Source organism: Capricornis sumatraensis, chromosome 5, assembly GCF_032405125.1.
Source record: "Capricornis sumatraensis isolate serow.1 chromosome 5, serow.2, whole genome shotgun sequence".
NCBI lineage: Eukaryota > Metazoa > Chordata > Mammalia > Artiodactyla > Bovidae > Capricornis > Capricornis sumatraensis.
The window spans coordinates 59,463,112-59,484,306 of record NC_091073.1 but is presented as its reverse complement, the minus strand read 5'-3'; the positions used below and the strand labels follow the sequence as shown (position 1 = coordinate 59,484,306).

At 35.9% G+C, this 21,195-nt stretch overlaps 1 protein-coding gene across 1 annotated transcript in view; it reads right to left on the bottom strand.

Annotated features, from left to right (window-relative positions):
* Window positions 1-2,543, bottom strand: part of PPP1R3A (protein phosphatase 1 regulatory subunit 3A) — a 39,020-nt gene extending 36,477 nt beyond the window's left edge. Inside the window, exon 1 of the mRNA XM_068972301.1 lies at window positions 1,756-2,543. Within this exon, the coding sequence (XP_068828402.1) occupies window positions 1,756-2,543 (788 nt within the window). The remainder of the gene's footprint in view (window positions 1-1,755) is intronic.
* Between the last annotated feature and the right edge of the window lie 18,652 nt (window positions 2,544-21,195).

The following is a 21,195-nucleotide window of genomic DNA, read 5'->3' as shown; positions in this document are numbered from 1 at the left end:
GATTAGGCCTAGCAGTTATCCATTTTTGTTCTTATTCTCAAGTCAAGTTTGGTCTATCAAAGAAATCCTCTATCTTTACCATAGTTCAGCTTGTAATGCTTATAATTTTAAACTGCATTTCTAACTTGCAGAAAAATCCAGAGGTAAACATTCCTTCTTTTATGAGATCTTTGACAATACGGGTGTGCCTTTTTAAAATTTCCCTTTTCTCTAATATATAGACCAAGTTGCAGCCTGTACATTATTCACTGATGATGATCTTATTTGTAAAGTATTTAATATGTGTATGTTTATATATACAAATTAGTTTATTAATAGTGTTGAACATATTTTGTCTACATAACTAACATGTTGCTGAGTAATCTCATAAACATAAATTATTTTAGCACACAGATTATGATTTTATTATTTCTCAATAGCATCAGTTAAAACCTAAGAAAGTTTATTTGGACTAAGAAAGACAGCATAACTCACAAAGTCAGGTAAACCAATCTTTAAATTACTTTAAAGAATAATGAAAACAGAAATATTTTCTATGATTGAATTGTTTCACTTACATTATATTTAGTTCATTAATGCATTAGAATAGCACATTTAGTGGTTATTATCAGATCATAGATCAAGGCATTAGAGCATGAGAGATTGAAAATTTTCCAATGTAATTCTTTATGTTTTTATTTAATTTTATTTAATTCCACTTAGAATCTGGATGTCTTGATTCCTAATACAGTTCCCTTTTTGTCATATTACACTATTTCTGGTGCAGTTACTAGAATCTTTGCGTCTAATGACAGTTAGGATGGACCATCCAGAAAATAATCAAGCTTTTGCCTGTGGCTGGTACAGCAATGTGATTTTCCTCTGGGACACTCTGAGGAGCAGAAGACATCCATCTCCTCCTGGATGTTTTATCTACTCACCTACCATCATGGAAATGAGCCAACTCTACAATAGAGAGAACTGAATACCTATCTATTTTTATTTTATTTTATTTTATTTTTTTACATTAAGAGGAGAGCAAGGTTACTAATGAAGGGTCATATCCCAAATCTCTAATCTATAAAGCTAATATCCTTATTTATACTTGGGTCATTTTTTTATTCTACTCCATTTACTTTTACTAAATTATACTACTTTGTGTTCTATAATGTTACATTTGGTTATAATGATAAATTTTTATAGATAATTCACATACCACTCATATACTACTTTCTTTGAGCTTATCACTAAAGTCATCATAGCTCTTGAAATGTAACTAAATATGTGTCACTCCAGACATCCCTATACAACTAAATGTCATTGAAAAGTTTGAGGGGAAGTCTATGAATTTCTGAGCACTAGGTACATATTGAAACACAGTTTTATGCTCATCAGAAATGTTTTTAAGTATAGCAAAAGTATTTAAAATATTAAGCATAAATATACTTTAAATGGCAAAATAAAGTTTTACATGTTAAGAATCTAGATTCCATGGTTTGAATTTAAGCAATTTATAGCTCATTAGGTAGGAAATATACGGATTGCACTCCCCATGCTATCTGTTACATTATACCCATATTTTCCTTACATCTGGAGGAGAGATGACATGGTGCTATTATTCAAATATCACTGACCTTGTTAAAGCCTAGCACCATTGCTTTATACATGACAAGACTAAATTTTTAAACAGCATGGCTATTTCTTAGTAGTGAAATAAAGAATGACTTTTAAAAACTTTCAAATTATGAAAAGTAATGATGTAAGATATATCCTCACCTTGATTTTACCTTTAAGCAGCCTTTTATTTGTCTATTAGGAACGTCTTCCTGTAGTTTTTCAGGCTCTGGCTCTTGTTCTTTCTTTTGACAAACCAATACATAATTTGTGCCATTATTATTTGACCAAAATGTACCAACAGAAGTTTCATAACGTATACAAAACTCAACTTTACTGCCATCTTTTTGATAAGGAGGAACCAATGATATCTTAAAGGAGAACTGGTCAGTTTCACCATCACATGAATTTGGGATATAGTCTGCTAATATATCATAATATGACTGCCAGTCATCTAAGGACATTCTCACATATACTAACTTCTCAAAAGAAATATTCAAAACTCGAATAATGCCCTTCATACTTGTAGATCCAGGAGGATACTCGGTTGATTCCAGTATCGCTTTCTGTACTTGAAGTTGTTGCATAAGATCTTCTTTTGAAGAAGGCAAGCCAAATTGTGGAGATAAAACATATTCTTCTGTGTGGAAAACGTCCTTCCTTAAGTCAAAATCAGTTGAACCACTCGGTAATTCCCAGGAATCAAATTCTTTAACAGACACAAGATTGAATCCAAAGGTGTCAGCAAATGAAACTCTTCTTGCACCTGATGGTGGAGAGTCCAGGTAAATGTCTTCAGATGAATCAGAACCTCGTCTGCTAGGTTGTGGGGAGAATCCAGGTCTGAAGGTAGCTTTAACTTCTTCATCTTCAGAAAGAGAATCAGATAAACTAGGAACTTCTAAAAAGTTATCTTTGCTAATCTGACTAGGTTCTTCAGAAGGCTCCATTGGGCTCTCTGATATCAAATAAGGGAGAACTGTACAACTAGTAGAGGCTGATATTTGAGACACTGAGGCTTAAAATAAGTATAAGGTTACAGTTGACATTACAAAAAGGAGTCAGCTCTATAAATAGGTCCGATGGCGTGTAAACTATGCTTGCTTGCCTCCAAAGGCCTTTAATATGATAGCATCCACATTAACTCTCAGCAGCATGTTTCAGATTTAACTCTTAATTTTTAAAATTGAGTGTGTTTATGAGTTCTAAAGAGACATCTTAAATAATTTTCTTCTGTGTTTGAAAATCTGCAACTTTAAATAAAAATATTACTTTAACCTGTTGATATTAAAAATTAAAAATTGAACCATTTATTTTAAAAAAGAATAAAAATAGTATCACAATACTAAATATGTAGTTTGAGTTTGATCCATCCATTGAAGAAGGCAAAGGAAGGCAGGAGAGAATAAGAACATATATAGAACTGGAAAGATCCAGTATTTAATAATAATGATAGCCACCATTGATCATGGACTTATATATAATGTAACTCTAAATGGTTAAAGAAGATGCTGGGAGTTCTGAGGAAAGAAACAAGATTTAGATGGAGAAGGTATCATTTGAAAGAAATCATGAAAGGTAGATAAGACATAGACATGTAGGGTTAGAATGAGGTAGATTTTCCAGGTGGAAGAAATCGTGTAAGTTAAGGTGTAAGACAAATAATTAGTAAAATCTGTTATTTCAAACACTAGCAAGTTTCTTTTAATTAAGTCACAGAAAAATATAAACAAGTAATATGTTAATGACTTGAAATATAAGTAGACAATGATAAACCTGGAATAAAATATTTATGTAGAATAAAATGTTTGGCAAAATGCCATTTTATGCTCACAAAGCAGAAGTTAATACCATGACATGTTGGGTTCTATGTGAATTTTAGAGTGTGAGCAACCTGTTTAGACTCTCATATTTTTGTATTAACGTAAAATCTATTTTGTAGGTCACAATTGGGAAATACCTATAAAAATGTAAACATACATATGCTTTGACCTAGAAAATGCTCCAGCTGCAAATCTGCCCTATCAGTAAGGGATAAGTCTGCAAAGATGAATGTAAATATATGTTCATAATAGGACTGATTATTTTAGAAGCTATCTGAATATCCATCAACAATGTTACACCCATTCAATAGAATATTTTACAGTCGTTAAAAAGGATAAAGTACCAATTTATGTGTTGATGTGGAAAGACAACCAAAATAACTTCTAAGTGAAGAAAAGAAAGTATACGCAGATATGTACATAGAAAATTCCTGGAAATACACAAAAGAAACTACTGTAGCAGTAATCTCTAACCACAGAGGTTGAAGATTTTAAGTGAAAAGGACTCATTCATTTCACTTTGTGGTCTCTGTACTATTTTAAATATTAGCCTTGACCAAGGTTTTCTTTCAATGTATTTTCAACTCAAATAAATTGTGAGAGGTGATTATTTTTTAAGAGAACTCAATAGCATACTTTCTTAAATTTAAGCTTTATAAATAATTATAACTTACCGAATAACTTGAATTGTGTACAATAATGAATTAAGGAATTATTTTGCAAGATTAAAAATAAGTATTATCTATCTAGGATAAGGAAATGAAAACTACTTTAGGCTTTATCACATAGCTAGAATGGATGATGACCACATGGATTGTTCAAGAATGGAGAATTGTTGTGGAAATTATATAATAGTGTACTGAAGTAGTTTAACTATTCAGGGATGATAAGCAGAGACATGGTGATAAAGACCCCTGGGTTTGTACTCTGGCTGTGATACTTACTAGCTGGGTAACCTTCAGAACATTGCTTAAATTTTCTTACCCTAAGTTTCTCTGATTGCTAAAATGTAATGTTAACAATTAAATGAGATGCTTACTAAATAAATATTTATTTAATATATTGCTAAATAAATAGCTATATGTATGTTTGTGAAAGGTTGATTTCTGAGAGACACCAATATTTAGATCAGCTAGTTAGGTGGATAGGATAGATACAAATAGATTGTACAGAATCTACATATATAATAATAAGTAATGGTTTGTAATTTGCTTCATTTTTGTCTTTTTCAAAGGCTATATTATAGAACACTTAGCTTTAGAAGACATAAAATAGCTCTGCATTAGGAAATGGTCCTGTTTTTTGAGTTAAAATCTCCTTTTCTTAATTTATCTTTCTGCAGAGCCCTACACCCTAGATTTGTAGTAATCACTGCCTATCTTTTGGAGTTTATAACCTTCACATAATTATAGATGTTCCCCCTTAGTCACTGCTTAGCTAAAGCAGAGTGATTTCCTCTTTTTAATCTCTTCTTATAGGTCAGTCCTTCAGCACTTTTTATCATTTTGTTACTCTTCTATGAATCTTTCCAGCTTGCCTATATTATTCCGGTAATGAGCTGCCCCTAGATGAATGTAGTAGCACAGATCAGGTGTCTCTGGGGCATGGAGAAAGCTCTGTCAGTTTCAGCCTTGTGACTTGGTGTTTGTATCAGTTAAAATTCACATCTCCTTACTTTTTTTCCATATCAGGCCAACGTCTCATTTTCTTATATTCACTGCTACCTCAATTTTAATAATATAAATTTTATATTTTTCCTCAATTACTTAAGTATACTGTTTTTATCAGTTATGACTATTTATTTATTTAATCAAATTGCAGTTCAAGTTTCCATGCATTTACTTCTTTTGTCTTAATCAAAGATTTTCAAAGGCACCTTTAACATAAAAAACTGTTTCAATCAGGATCCCTGTAAATAGGAAATATAGACGTCATGCACAAAATTTGATAATTCCAGGAGGGCTTATTTACAAGCATCTATTTAAAAGTGTAAATGCAGAAAATCCACAGGAGTTTGTGCAGTACACTGGGGCCAATTGCATCAGAACTGCTACAGTTTTTCAAGGAATGAGGAAAGGGGCCAAGTATCAAAACTTCAAAGCACAGAATGTCATAAACTATTCACCAGGCTGAAGGGGATCAGTGATCTTTAGTCAAGGGACACAGTCAGCTGAAGATGAGCAGGAGTGATCCGTGGGCAAAAACACTGATTTCACTCTTATCCTTTCATACAGTATCCTACTGGTTACCCGTTGGCCAAAGGCTATGGGTACTATCACAATTCATTCAGGTCAGTCTCCCAGAGCACAGAGCAGGATGGAAAAGGGTGAAAAAAAGTGGTGCATGAATTTGGAAGAGCAAACAAAAGATAATGGAGATTAAAAGTTTTGTATTTATGTATCTTTATGAGCTTATGTACTATGTTTAAGCATATGTGTGTGTATATATTTTCTGAATATTCCGTCTCAATGCCAACTGAGTTTCTATTACTTGATCTTCTATTATCACAGCAAAAAAATAAGTTCAAGTATCTAAGATCTGTAAGCTCTGATACAGTGCAAGTCACATAAGAAATATTGATCTTATCCACAGATGACTAAAAAAGAAATAGTCTTTTTTGAGATTAATTATAATGTTGCATTTGTTTCCCTTGTTAGCCTAAGTCTTTGTCTGCAACTTAAATTCAAGTAACATTTTGTCAAAAGAGAATCTGGAACAATGAATATTCACAAGTGAAAGTAAAGGTCGCTCAGTCATTTCCAACTCTTTGCGACCCCATGGACTATACAGTCCATGGAATTCTCCAGGCCAGAATACTGCAGTGGGTAGCATTTCCCTTCTCCAGGCGATCTTCCTGACCCAGGAATCAAACCCAGGTCTTGTGCATTGCAGGTGGATTCTTTACCAGCTGAACCACAAGGGAAGCCAACTGATACATAACAAAAATCACTGAGTGAGATGCTCAAACTACATAGGCTCAGGTGCACTGAGAGATCTACTGAATGATAGCTTCCAGGTTGCTGGTGCCCCACAAGTGGTTCTGGTTTGCAGAATGGTTATAATGCATAATCTACTAGTCTGTTGGCCTTAGGGTCAAGGACTTAGGTTCTAGTTAGAGATGTAGCTATTATCCCTCAATTATCACATCTTTTTTTTTTTTTTTTCCTTATGCGAAGGCTACAAAATACTTTTACAAAAAAAAAAAAAGTTTAGGCGAGTTATAGAGAAGCAGAACGCTAAGGCACTTAACAGTCTTCTGGGCTATCCCTTCATTTTCACATAAGAAAACTGAAATCAAGAACAATGAAGGACCCCAACATTTGGTAACAGTGCTGGGACTTAAACTCAGATGTCTCTGCTTTCAGTGCAGTATTCTCCATAGTATACCATCCATACACCAACTTTTAGTTTTATAATGCGTAATGAACAAGGTAATCATTCTTTGAAAGATAGTCATTAAAATTCATTTGTTCTAGATTTAGTTTACTTTTATAATCAATTAACTTTTGTGAACTTTCTTTTTTCCATTTGATGAACGATCTCCCAAGATGTCCAAATAATTTTTCTTTATGACAGAGTCTCTCAACCTTTTTTAACCCATGCTCCTTTGGTAACTATAATATCTTACACTGTTTTATTTCTCTCCCTCAGACTTTGTTATACTCCTATTTGGGAATTATTGGTCTCAGTTATTAAAAATGAATCATATAATCTCTTTAGATCTAATATGGATATTTATTATTTTAAAGGACTGTTAAAGGGTCCTACTTCAAGCATGCTTTAAGGATTAAGCCATGCCCTCCTCCAGGGGATCTTCCTGACCCAGGAATCAAATCTGCATCTCTTATGTCTCCTGCATTGGCAGGTGGGTTCTTCACCACTAGCACCAGCTGGGAAGCCTAGTGACAAGTCTTTATAAAGAATAAAAATTGTATATATTATTATTGTTATTCTTGGTGATGATAATATTGCAGTATTGTTGATCATATTAACATACCTCTATTTGACAGATAATAGAACTGTGGGATTTGAGAACAGTGTCTAGAAACACACTGTATATGCTTATATCCTGCTTCTGTTTATTAGCTGAGGGGCTTTAGGTAATTACTTAACCTTTCTGTGCTTTAATTTCTGTAGCTGTACAGTAGCAATACTAATAGTTCCTACCTCCAAGGTTGTTACAAGGATCAAATGAGTTAATAAATGGGAAGCTTATGAAGAAATAAAAACATACAATTATGGTGGTTTTAAAATTCACAAGGAAAAAAATCACTTGAAATTTCATCATCTAAATTATGTGACGGGGGCTTCCCTGATAGCTCAGTAGATAGCTCCTGCAGTGCAGGAGACCTGGGTTCGATCCCTGGGTCAGAAAAATCCCTTGGAGAAGGAAATGGCAACCCACTCCAGTATTCTTGCCTGGAAAATCCTATGGACAGAGGAGCCTAGTGGGCTACAGTCCATGGGATCGCAAGAGTTGGACATGACTTAGCGACTAAACCACCACCACCAAATTATAATCATATTTCAAAATATAAATTTATGAATTCAAGATGTTGTACACTTTAAACTGGAACAGTTATCTAATAATCTTAAGGGTGCCTGCAGTCACTCCACTGGGTTCGACTATTTGTGATCCCATGGACTGCAGCCCGCCTGGCTCCTCTGTACATGGAATATCTCAGGCAAGAATATTGGAGGGGCTTACCATTTCCTTCTCCAGGGGATCTTCCGAATCCAGGGATCAAACCACATCTCCTGAGTCTCCTGCATTTATAGGTGAATTCTTTACCACTGAGTCATCTGGAAAGCCCCAAACTAGTATTATATGTCAATTATATTGCACTAATTTTTTTAATCCAATCATCTAGTATAGTCACTGTGCAATTTTCTTCATGAAAGAATAATTCTTCATGAGAAGAATTATTCATCTTGTGTACCACTATATTTCCATATATCCCATATTATACAAAATGGGTGTGTGCATGGATAGAAAGATAGATGGATAGATGGGTAGATGGGTGGATGAGTGGTAAGCAGAATGAAGGACTTCAACATAAGCCATCATCTTCCTGGAATTCAAATATCCTTTTTATTGTTAATTCTGTACTTCTGCAATATAGTAAAGTCAATATTTCTAATGTAAAATCCTGAAGTAACTTTTAAATTATTAAAAAAATTATTATTCATATGTGGAATATGTGGCAATTCTCCATCTGCCAAAATAATTTGTTAAGCAGAATACTCTATTCTTTGTTCAGGCTAAATATTTTCCATAGTAAAGAAAATGTAAAGACCAATGCATGCAGTTGGGAAAACATAAGAAAGAATTCTATTAGTTTCAGATTCACTTCCTAGTTCATTATTTTAGAGGCGTAAATATATTTTCTTTGCACTGAGTCACCATAGGTTCAGACCACTAGAAGACTTTTGCCTTCTCCTCCACTTCATACTAGTCCTGCCTTATTGTTACAGAATTAAATTAATTAATTAAGATAGAATGAAACAATGTAAGACGTGGAAGGATATAAAATTCAATTTTGGAAAATTAAAGAGTTTCTGAGATTTTACCATGAGATCCTACATAATTATATAAGCATGCAGGTACTACAGTTTTTTCAATCTACTTACAGGGTACAATTGTAATATATGTGACTTACTTTTTTTATGTCATGTCATTTGGGTTACTATAGGCAAAAATTCAGGATTAACTATGGGTTTCTCTCAAAGTTTCAAAGACAGGTATATACTTTATGCAATGTTTGACACAATTTTGGGTGATGATAAATACTTAATGCTTCTACAACAACTTAAAGAATCTCAGACTGAATGTGTCATGCAGAGTAGGATGCCTACTATTGTTTAATACTGTAACAAAGCCAACAACACTGCCAGTATTTGTCTCAAATATACATTATTTTACTTAACCAGGCCAGGACCTATGATATATGTTACACTGCTGGATATGTAGGTGGAAGGCAAAGGATCTGAAAATTCTCTAAAATTATATGTTAAATATATTCATGTCTAAATTTTACTGTGTTGACTATACACAATTTTTATTGCAAGTCCTGAAACAAAAAATTTAAGAATTTTTGATATCTGAAAATAATCATTTGACAACCAAGAGGAGTTGGTCCTATGAATTAAAAGTAGAATAATTGAAAGTCTCTTTCTCATGCACCTGAAATTCATCCAAAACTGAATCAAAATCCTTTATAAGAGATCTCTTTGTTATGGAATATGAAAAATACATGATGATGTTTATATCAAAACATACACACATTATGTGTATCTCATCTGACTATTTAGGCGAGCAATAAACAGAACTTGCTTAATTTTTCATAAGGCATTCTTGGTACAGTGAATATAGTTGACATCATTCTAAATTTTCCCATGGCAAATCATCTTTTACCAATAGAGTAGTCAACTGTCACTGGATTATTTTAGGTTTTTCTTAAAATATATTTAAAAAGATCTAGGCATAATCTATGGTTTAACTCAGTATCTTAATAGCATATATATACATATATATTAAATTATATAACAAAATATTGTTAAACTTATAGGAAGTGAGAAATATATTTTTTAAGTGGAGTCAGCTTGATAGTTTAAATGATTTTCTCACTGATTAACAGTTGTTTGGCAAATTGTCTGGTATTACACACTTGGAAGGTTGTGTTTCTTCACTGTAAGATTGACATTATTTTGTCTTAGAATTGGAAAGCTCCTTGGAGATCATTTCATCCAAAGCCCACCCTTAAACAGGAATGCTTCTGTCTTTACATTGTATAAATCCAGTGACAGCAAACTCACTGCTTTGTGAGGCATCACATTCCACTTGAAACAATTAATAAAAGCTCTATTATTTTGTGCTGTAGTTTAATTTACATTCGTTTTTGTGTTTTATTTTTATTGTTGTCTCAGAAGCAGCATTTTATATCCTTATAAGAACTTACTGCCTTAACCACAGTCTTTTGTATCAACTGAAGCAAAACTTTTAAACTATTACATTTATACTAAAATTTCACAAATCATTAATGCACAGCTCACTGAATTTTTCCCAAAGTGATCTTAGCCATTTAACCAACTACTTTGAAAAATGGATTACCAACTCCAGCAAGAAATCCTCACACCCACTCTCAAAAGCTGTATTTAAAGGTAACCACTATCTTGACTTCCATCACCAGTGATTAGTTTTTCTTCTTTTTAAGCTTAATTTTTCTAAAACCAAACTCTGGTCTAGTTTCTTTGGCTTAATATAATATTTGTGAGATTCATCCATTCTCTTTGAGGTGTCCTCTTCTATTTTAAAAAAAGGTCATAACTTACTATTCATTCTACTGTTGAAAGACCTTTGGTTTGTTAATATATGAACCCTAAAGACAGTTTAAGAACATATATTCTAAACTGTATATGTATATTCTAAACATTTATTGGGCTTCCCTGGTGGCTCAGAGGTTAAAACGTCTGCCTGGAATGAGGGAGACCCGAATTCGATCCATGGGTCAGGAAGATCCCCTGGAGAAGGAAAATGGCAACCCACTCCAGAGAATGCCTGGAGAATTGTATGGAGGAAAGCTACTCAGTTCAGTTCAGTTCAGTTCAGTCGCTCAGTTGTGTCTGACTCTTTGCGAACCCATGAATCGCAGCACGCCAGGCCTCCCTGTCCATCACCATCTCCCGGAGTGCACTCAAACTCACGTCCATGGAGCCAGTGATGCCATCCAACCATCTCATCCTCGGTCGTCCCCTTCTCCTCCTGCCCCCAATCCCTCCCAGCATCAGAGTCTTTTCCAATGAGTCAACTCTTCGCATGAGGTGGCCAAAGTACTGGAGTTTCAGCTTTAGCATCATTCCTTCCAAAGAAATCCCAGGGCTGATCTCCTTCAGAATGCAGTTTATCAAAGTGGTGGGACAAATATACACTCCAAACAGCAATGTATGAGGATCTGAGTTACTATGAGTTCTTGCAGGCCCACGGTATTGTCAATAGTTTTATTTGTCACACTGGTCATTATGAAATGGTATCTTACCTTTGTTTCTTGATATCTAATAAAGTTAAGCATCTTCTCACTTTTTGAACATATGCATGTCTTGTTCTGTGAAGTGACTGTTGAAGTCAGATAAATCCATCAATAAATTGATATATAGATATTAATATTTTTCCCAGAAATACATGTATGCATGTCTATATGTATATTATTTCTCCCATTATGTGACCTGTCCTGTTACTCTTAATAGTGTCTTTCAATGAATGGAATTTAAGAAGTAGAATTCGTTTGTTAGTCCTTCAGGTAGATTCTTTATGATTTATCTTTCACATTTAAATCTACAGTCTATCTGGCATTGATTTATGGATATAATATGAGGTAGGATAATCAAGATTTATTTTACATAAAAATATCCAATGTGTATTGCATAAATTATGGAAAGATTGCTCTTTCTCTCTATATGTGCTTAGTTGCTCCATGGTGTCCAACTCTTTGCAACCCCATTTAAACTTTAGAATAAGTTTATCAGTTTCTACAAAAAACAAATTCTGCTAGGATTTTATTTGGCATGCATTGAGCTGATAGATTATTTGAATAGATTTTAAAGAGAAATGCCATTTTTACAATACTGAGATTTCCAGTCTGCAAACATGGTATGACCTATGGTTTTAGCTCTTTTAAAGTTTCTCTCAATGATACTTTGTAGTTTTCAGTGAGGAGCTCTGTCATATGTGTTACTAGATCCATTTGTTTATATTTAATTTTGTTTATATTTGTTTATATTTAATTTTGTTTATATTTAATTGTTTATATTATATTTGTTTATATTTAATTTTCTGTGCTATTGTTTATACTATCATTCTAAATGTTTCATTTTCCATTTTTTCATTTTTATTTTCTAATTCCTTTTGTTGGTATATAGAAATGCAATTGACTTTGATAAGCTGACCTTGTAACTGGTGACCTTACTAAATTCATTTATTAATTGTAGTAATTAATTTAGGTTATTTTGTGCTTTTTGTGTACAGTATCATGTTACCTGTGAATAGTGGGAGTTTATTTCTTGGTTTCTCATCTTTTTATCTTTTGCTTTCTTGATTTATTGCACTAGCAAAAAAAAAAAATCTCATACAATGTTCAGTAGTAGTGGCTGTAACGAGCATTCTTAATCCTTATCTATGTGGTAAAGATTGCAATATTTCACCATCAAGTGAACTTTAATCTTGGTCAAACTGGATATCCACATGCAGAAGAATTAAGCTGGACCCTGGCTCCCAATAAACAAAAATTAATTCAGAAACTAAGCCAAGACTTACATTTTTAAGAGTTTAGACTGGAAAACTTTTGCACAAAAGCTTAGGCATAAATCTTAGTGAGCTTGGATTAGACAATAGTTTCTTAGCATGACACCAAAAGCACAAATGACAAAAGAAAAAAATGAATTGGACATCATAAAATTAAAAACTTTTTTGCTCCAAAAGACACTTTCAAGAAAATACAAAGACTGACTATGGAATAAGAGAAAATATTTGCATAAACGTATAAAGAACGCATATGCAAAATACACAAAGAGCCTTTACAACTTAGTAAAAAGACAGATAACCCCATTCAAAAATCAGCAAAGGATTTGAATAGGCATTTCTCCAAAGAAAATCTATTAATAGCTAATAAGTACATGAAAATATGCTCAGCCTCATTAGTAATTAAGGAAATATGAATCAAAACCACAATGCGGTACCACTTCATACCCACAATAATCAAAAAGCAGACAATAACAAGTGTTGTTGAGGATTTGGAGAAATACATATTCTCATGCATTTCTGGTGGGAATGTAAAATGTTATGGCCACTTCGGAAAGCAGCTTGGCAGTTTTTCAAATGGCTAAGTATGAGTTGCCATATTAACCAGCAATTTTACTCCTAGGTATATACCCAAGAGAAATGAAAACATCTATCTACACAAAAGCTTATACATAATAACCCAAAATTGAAAAGGAAAATGTTTATCAGCAGATGAAAGGCTAAACAAACTATGATATTTTAGTGAAATGTGGTATATACAATGAAATGCCATTCAACAATAGAAAAAGTGAAGTACATATTATAGTACAGATGAACCTTGAAAACATCATGCTAAGTGGAAAAAAAGACCACGTATAGAATGATTCTATTTTTATGAAATGCTCAGAGTAGGCAAGTCCATTGAGAGAGAAAATAGATTAGTGGTTGTCAGAGGCTGAGGGTAAGAGAATTAGGAAGTGATTGCCCATCAGTTCAGTTCAGTCGCTCAGTCGTGCCCGACTCTTTGTGACCCCATGAATTGCAGCACACCAGGCCTCCCTGTCCATCACCATCTCCCGGAGTTCACTCAGACTCACGTCCATCGAGTCCGTGATGCCATCCAGCCATCTCATCCTGGGTCGTCCCCTTCTCCTCCTGCCCCCAATCCCTCCCAGCATCAAAGTCTTTTCCAGTGAGTCAACTCTTCACATGAGGTGGCCAAAGTACTGGAGCTTCAGCTTTAGCATCATTCTTTCCAAAGAAATCCCAGGGCTGATCTCCTTCAGAATGGACTGGTTGGATCTCCTTGCAGTCCAAGGGACTCTCAAGAGTCTTCTCCAACACCACAGTTCAAACGTGTCAGTTCTTCAGGTAATGGATTTCTTTTAGCAATGATGAAAATATTATGTAATGATGATGTTGTGCATATCTGTGAAAATACTAAAAACTGTATCATATCTTTGAAAAGTGAATGTTAAGATGTGTGAATTTTATCTCAGTTTTTAAGATCAAATTCTCTGGTAAAATTTTCCATCTTGCATTATTTTCACAGCAATTTTTAAATCCATGTCTGATATCCATTTTTCTTTCTCTTAGGCCTTGGCAGAATAATTAGTGTGCCATAAATATGGCATCATAACAAAAAAGGAAGTTAATTTTACCGTCTTTCAAATATATCAATTCTCCCTTGATGTGTTATTTTGTGAAAATAAAAATAGGGTAATTTATTGCTTTAAATTTGTGTAAAATATTACATTTTTAAAGTACAATATTTATTAGATATTATCATTTTATTTTATTCTATTCCTGTTTGTGTGACTTTCCTTTAAAGACAGTAACTTGTAAGGCTCAGCTTGTACATAAGAACCATCGCAGATGAAGAGTTGTAATTATCATATCTTGTTTCTTTAATGTTAACTCTCAGTCTTCCTGTTTCCCAGCCCCAAATCCCATCAGTTCATCTAAAAAACACACACCAACATATACCCTCAAACCACACTGAAATAGCCCAACAGAACACAAGAAGTTCCTACGGCCCTAAAGTATAAAGGGGTACGGATGGGAAGGATCTGATACTACCCTTTTTACACTTCTGGAATTTAAACTTATTTTAATTTATTAATTCCCTCAGAAAGGTTAAATATAAATTATTTCTCATCCTCAGCTTCCATGGAATGAGAATGTGATTCCTAGTTATATTCTCTCATTAAAACAAAATTTCACTATCATAAAACAATTAGTTGATCTCCAAGGTACTTTTTAATTTTCTGTTTCTGACTCTATGCCCCATGAAGTTTATTGCAGTGTGCTTAAATTTGTATATTGAATTTTGACTATTTGTTCATTGTATGTTTACATGCATGTGCTGGGACAGGCACTATTGACTGACCCTCCTAAAACTTCTATTTCATAAGATTCACTTCAGTAAATATTTATCGATACTCTGTGCTTAGTCCCTCAGTCATGTCTGACCCTGTGACTCCATGGACTCTCGCCTGCCAGGCTTCTCTGTCCATGGGATTCTCCAGGCAAGAACACTGGAATAGGTTACCACGCCCTCCTCCAGGAGATCTTCCCAACCCCGGGATCAAACCCAGGCCTCCCACATTGCAGGCAGATTTTTTTACCATCTGAGCCACCAGGGAAGCCCATCGATAGTCTAACCTTATGAAAGCATGAATAAGAATGTTCCCTTGCCTTCAGGGGGACCAAAATTTATCACAGAAAATGTAGCTTAACTTCTCCATTGTGAATTTAGACAAGCATTTTGTATGCAGTGATTAGAGTTCATCCTTTTAATTCTTTAAAAGTTTATCAGCCTGTGACTTCCTTCTAATTGTTAAAATCTTAGTCCATAGCTTTCAGCACATTATTTAGGTAAATCGCCTACATCAAATATGGATCAGGTTGAAGTACACTGGATTGCTGTGGTGAATGGTGTTTCACTCTTATCAGGAAATCTGCATGCCCAAGAAACAGACCATGAAGATAATATCATAGTTGTTACTAGGTTCAGATCAGACAGTATTATGAGCTCGTTTCCTTTACTTGCATAGTAGACTCAGACAGTAAAGCATCTACCTGCAATGCGGGAGACCCGAGTTTGATTCCTGGGTCGGGAAGATCCCCTGGAGAAGGAAATGGCAATCCACTCCAGCAATCTTGCCTGGAAAATCCCGTGGATGGAGGAGCCTGATAGGCTACAGTCCATGGGGTCACAAAGAGTCGGACACGACTGAGCAACTTCACTTTCATTTTCCTTTCCTATTATAGGATTGGCTCAAAATTTCAGTTTAATTGTCTCAGTCATTTTCACGTATGATGGAGTGAGAGCTAGCTATTGAAGGGCTAGAAAAGCATTTATATGTTATCACATCTCCCACAGCTCTAAGTACACAGGCTTCCCAGAAGATGTTTGTGTACTAGAACATGATTAAATTGGAAGTGATTCTAGAGACATTTTGATCCTCTGCTTCAATTTATTGTGAAAAGAAGCAGATCTATAGGAAAGAGGGGTTTCCCCCCTCCTTTTATGAGGGCGCTAGCAGCTTAGGCAAAGCCAGCACTTGGTTGGCTGGCTCACAAATCAGCGGTCTTTCTCCTCAAACTTGCTAAGTAGATCTAGTTTAAGAGAATTGCTTGAAATGGGTCTCTCTGCCTTTCCTGAAGGTATTTCCTGATCAGTAGCAGCTGAACCCTTCTTTTCTAGACATTTTTACTGTATCTATACATAAGACAGGAATGTTCTATAAAATGCAACTCTGAGAATCAATCAAGTCCCCTTATGGAAGTGGTATCTATCCTCTTAATCAAAGGAAACCACACTGGGATAATTAGCATATTCCATGGCAATAGGAAAATCCAAAGATGATTCCACAATTGATAAAGGTTTTCAACAACAGTGATATGTCATTTTTCTGCTTATCCCCACTTGGAGGTGACTTTTCCACTGCCTATCTGGAGTCTAAAAGAGACTGCTTTTTATCTTTCTGAAAAAAACCCTTTAAAAAGAGTCAGCAATAAACATATATTAAAATATTAATCCCGCTGGAAAAGGAAATGTCAACCTACTCCAGTATTCTTGCCTGGAAAATTACATGGACAGAGGAGCCTGGCCAGCTACAGTTCATGGGGTCTCGAAGAGTCAGACATGGCTGAGTGACTGAGCACACAAGGTACTAATCAGTCATTATAGACAGTCTCATATATATGAAGCTGTTCACCATACTTAGTTCTTCCTTGTATTCTTGCCACCTCTTCTTAATATCTTCTGCTTCTGTTAGGTCCATGCCATTTCTGTCCTTTATCGAGCCCATCATCTTTGCATGAAATGTTCCTTTGGTATCTCTAATTTTCTTGAAGAGATCTCTAGTCTTTCCCATTCTGTTGTTTTCCTCTATTTCTTTGCATTGATTGCTGAGGAAGGCTTTCTTATCTCTTCTTGCTATTCTTTGGAACTCTGCATTCAGGTGCTTATATCTTCCTTTTTTCCTTTGCTTTTTGCTTCTCTTCTTTTCTCAGCTATTTCTAAGGCCTCCTCAGACAGCCATTTTGTTTTGTTGCATTTCTTTTCCATGGGGATGGTCTTGATCCCTGTCTCCTGTACAATGTCACGAACCTCCATCCATAGTTCATCAGGCACTCTATCTATCAGATCTAGTCCCTTAAATCTATTTCTCACTTTCACTGGATAATCATTAGGGATTTGATGTAGGTCATAACTGAATGGTCTAGTGATTTTCCCTACTTTCTTCAATTTAAGTCTGATTCTGGCAATAAGGAGTTCATGATCTGAGCCACAGTCAGTTCCCAGTCTTGTTTTTGCTGACTGTATAGAGCTTCTCCATCTTTGGCTGCAAAGAATATAATCAATCTGATTTCGGTGTTTACCATCTGGTAATGTCCACGTATAGAGTCTTCCCTTGTGTTGTTGGAAGAGGGTGTTTGCTATGACCAGTGCGTTCTCTTGGCAAAACTCTATTAGCTTTTACCTTGCTTCATTCCATATTCCAAGGCCAAATTTGTCTGTTCCAAGGCCAAATTTGTCTGTTACTTCTTGCCTTCCTACTTTTGCATTCCAGTCCCCTATAATGAAAAGGACATCTTTTTTTTGGTGTTAGATCTAGAAGGTCTTGTTGGTCTTCATAAAACCATTCAACTTCAGCTTCTTCAGCATTACTGGTTGGGACATAGACTTGGATTACTGTGATATCCAATGGTTTGCCTTGGAAACAAACAGAGATCATTCTGTCATTTTTGAGATTGCATCCACCACTGCATTTCGGACTCTTTTGTTGACCATGATGGCTACTCCATTTCTTCTAAGGGATTCCAACCCACAGTAGTAGATATAATAGTCATCTGAGTTAAATTCACCCATTCCAGTCCATTTTAGTTCACTGATTCTTAGAATGTCGACGTTTACTCTTACCATCTCCTGTTTGACCACTTCCAATTTGCCTTGATTCATGGACCTAACATTTCAGGTTCCTATGCAATATCGCTCTTTGCAGCATCAGACCTTGCTTCTATCACCAGTCACATCCACAGCTGGGTATTGTTTTTGCTTTGGCTCCATACCTTCATTCTTTCTGGAGTTTTTTTCTCTACTGATCGCCAGTAGCATATTGGGCACCTACTGACCTGGGGAGTTCCTTTTTCAGTATCCTATCATTTTGCCTTTTCATACTGTTCGTGGGGTTCTCAAGGCAAGAATACTAAAGTGGTTTTAGAGCCAGGCATCCTGGAATGTGAACTCAAGTGGGCTTTAGAAGGCATCACTACAAACAAAGCTAGTGGAGGTGATGGAATTTTAGTTGAGCTATTTCAAATCCTGAAAGATGATGCTGTGAAAGTACTGCACTCAGTATGACAGCAAATTTGGAAAACTCGGCAGTGGCCACAGGACTGGAAAAGGTCAGTTTTCATTCCAATCCCAAAGAAAGGCAATGCCAAAAAATGCTCAAACTACTGCACAATTGCACTCATCTCACATGCTAGTAAAGTAATGCTCAAAATTCTCCAAGCCAGGCTTCAGCAATATGTGAACCATGAACTTCCAGACATTCAAGCTGATTTTTAAAAAGGCAGAGGAAACAGAGATCAAATTGTCAGCGTCTGCTGGATCATTGAAAAAGTAAGAGAGTTCCAGAAAAACATCTATTTCTGCTTTATTGACTGTGCCGAAGCCTTTGACTGTGTGGATCACAATAAACTGTGGAAAATGCTGAAAGAGATGGGAATACCAGACCACCTGACCTGCCTCTTGAGAAACCTATGTGCAGGTCAGGAAGCAACAGTTAGAACTGGACGTAGAACAACAGACTGGTTCCAAATAGGAAAAGGAGTATGTCAAGGTTGCTTATTTATTGTCACCCTGCTTATTTAACTTATATGCAGAGTACATCATGAGAAATGCTGGGCTGGAAGAAGCACAAGCTGGAATCAAGATTGCCGGGAGAAATATCAATCACCTCAGATATGCAGATGACACCACCCTTATGGTAGAAAGTGAAGAGGAACTAAAGAGCCTCTTGATGAAAGTGAAAGAGGAGAGTGAAAAAGTTGGCTTAAAGCTCAACATTCAGAAAACGAAGATCATGGCGTCTGGTCCCATCACTTCATGGGAAATAGATGGAGAAACAGTGGAAACAGTGTCAGACTTTATTTTTGGGGGGTCCAAAATCACTGCAGATGGTGATTGCAACCATGAAATTAAAAGACGCTTACTCCTTGGAAGGAAAGTTATGACCAACCTAGATAGCATATTGAACAACAGAGACATTACTTTGCCAACTAAGGTCCATATAGTCAAGGCTATGGTTTTTCCAGTAGTCATGTATGGATGTGAGAGTTGGATTGTGAAGAAAGCTGAGCACCAAAGAATTGATGCCTTTGAACTGTGGTGTTGGAGAAGACTTGAGAGTCCCTTGGACTGCAAGGAGATCCAACCAGTCCATTCTGAAGGAGATCAGCCCTGGGATTTCTTTGGAAGGAATGATGCTAAAGCTGAATCCAGTATTTTGGCCACCTCATGAGAAGAGTTGACTCACTGGAAAAGACTCTGATGCTGGGAGGGATTGGGCAGGAGGAGAAGGGGATGACAGAGGATGAGATGGCTGGATGGCATCACTGACTCGATGGATGTGAGTTTGAGTGCACTCTGGGAGTTGGTGATGGACAGGGAGGACTGGTGTGCTGCAATTCATGGGTTTGCAAAGAGTCAGACATGACTGAGTGACTGAACTGAACTGAACTGACTTGTGTAAGAGGCCCTAAGGGATAAATTTGCATCATATATTTCATAGATTTCTCAAAAGAAAAAAAGGAATATTTTTTTTTACTTATATTTTCTTTTTTTAATTTTTATTTTTACTTTATTTTGCTTTACAATACTGTATTGGTTTTGCCATACATAGACATGAATCAGCCATGGGTGTACATGAGTTCCCAATCCTGAACCCCCCTCCCACCTCCCACTCCATATCATCTCTCTGGATCATCCCCGTGCACCAGCCCTAAGCATCCTGTGAATGAGTGAAGTCGCTCAGTCGTGTCCAACTCTTTGCGACCCCATGGACTGTAGCCTATCAGGCTCCTCTGTCCATGGGATTTTCCAGGTAAGAGTGCTGGAGTGGATTGCCATTTCCTTCTCCAGGGGATCTTCCCAACCCAGGAATCGAACCTGGGTCTCCCACATTGCAGGCAGACGCTTTACCCTCTGAGCCAGCATCCTGTATCTTGTATCAAACATAGACTGGCGATTCGTTTCTTACCTGATAGTATACGTGTTTCAATGCCATTCTCCCAAATCATCCCACCCTCTCCCTCTCCCACAGAGTCTAAAAGTCCGTTCTGTACATCTGTGTCTCTTTTGCTGTCTCGCATAGAGGGTTATCATTACCGTCTTTCTAAATTCCATATATGTGTGTTAGTATACTGTATTGGTGTTTTTCTTTCTGGCTTACTTCACTCTGGATAATAGGCTCCAGTTTCATCCACCTCAATAGAACTAATTCAAATGTATTCTTTTTATGGCTGAGTAATACTCCATTGTGTATATGTACCACCGCTTTCTTATCCATTCATCTGCTGATGGACATCTAGGTTGTTTCCATGTCCTGGCTATTATAAACAGTGCTGCGATGAACATTGGGGTACATGTGTCTCTTTCAATTCTGGTTTCCTCAGTGTGTATGCCCAGCAGTGGGATTGCTGGGTCATAAGGTAGTTCTATTTGCAATTTTTTAAGGAATCTCCACACTGTTCTCCATAGTGGCTGTACTAGTTTTCTTTCCCACCAACAGTGTCAGAGGGTTCCCTTTCCTCCACACCCTCTCCAGCATTTATTGCTTGTAGACTTTTGGATCACTGCCATTCTGACTGGCGTGAAATGGTACCTCATTGTGGTTTTGATTTGCATTTCTCTGATAATGAGTGATGTTGAGCATCTTTTCATGTGTTGGTTAGCCATCCATATGTCTTCTTTGGAGAAATGTCTATTTA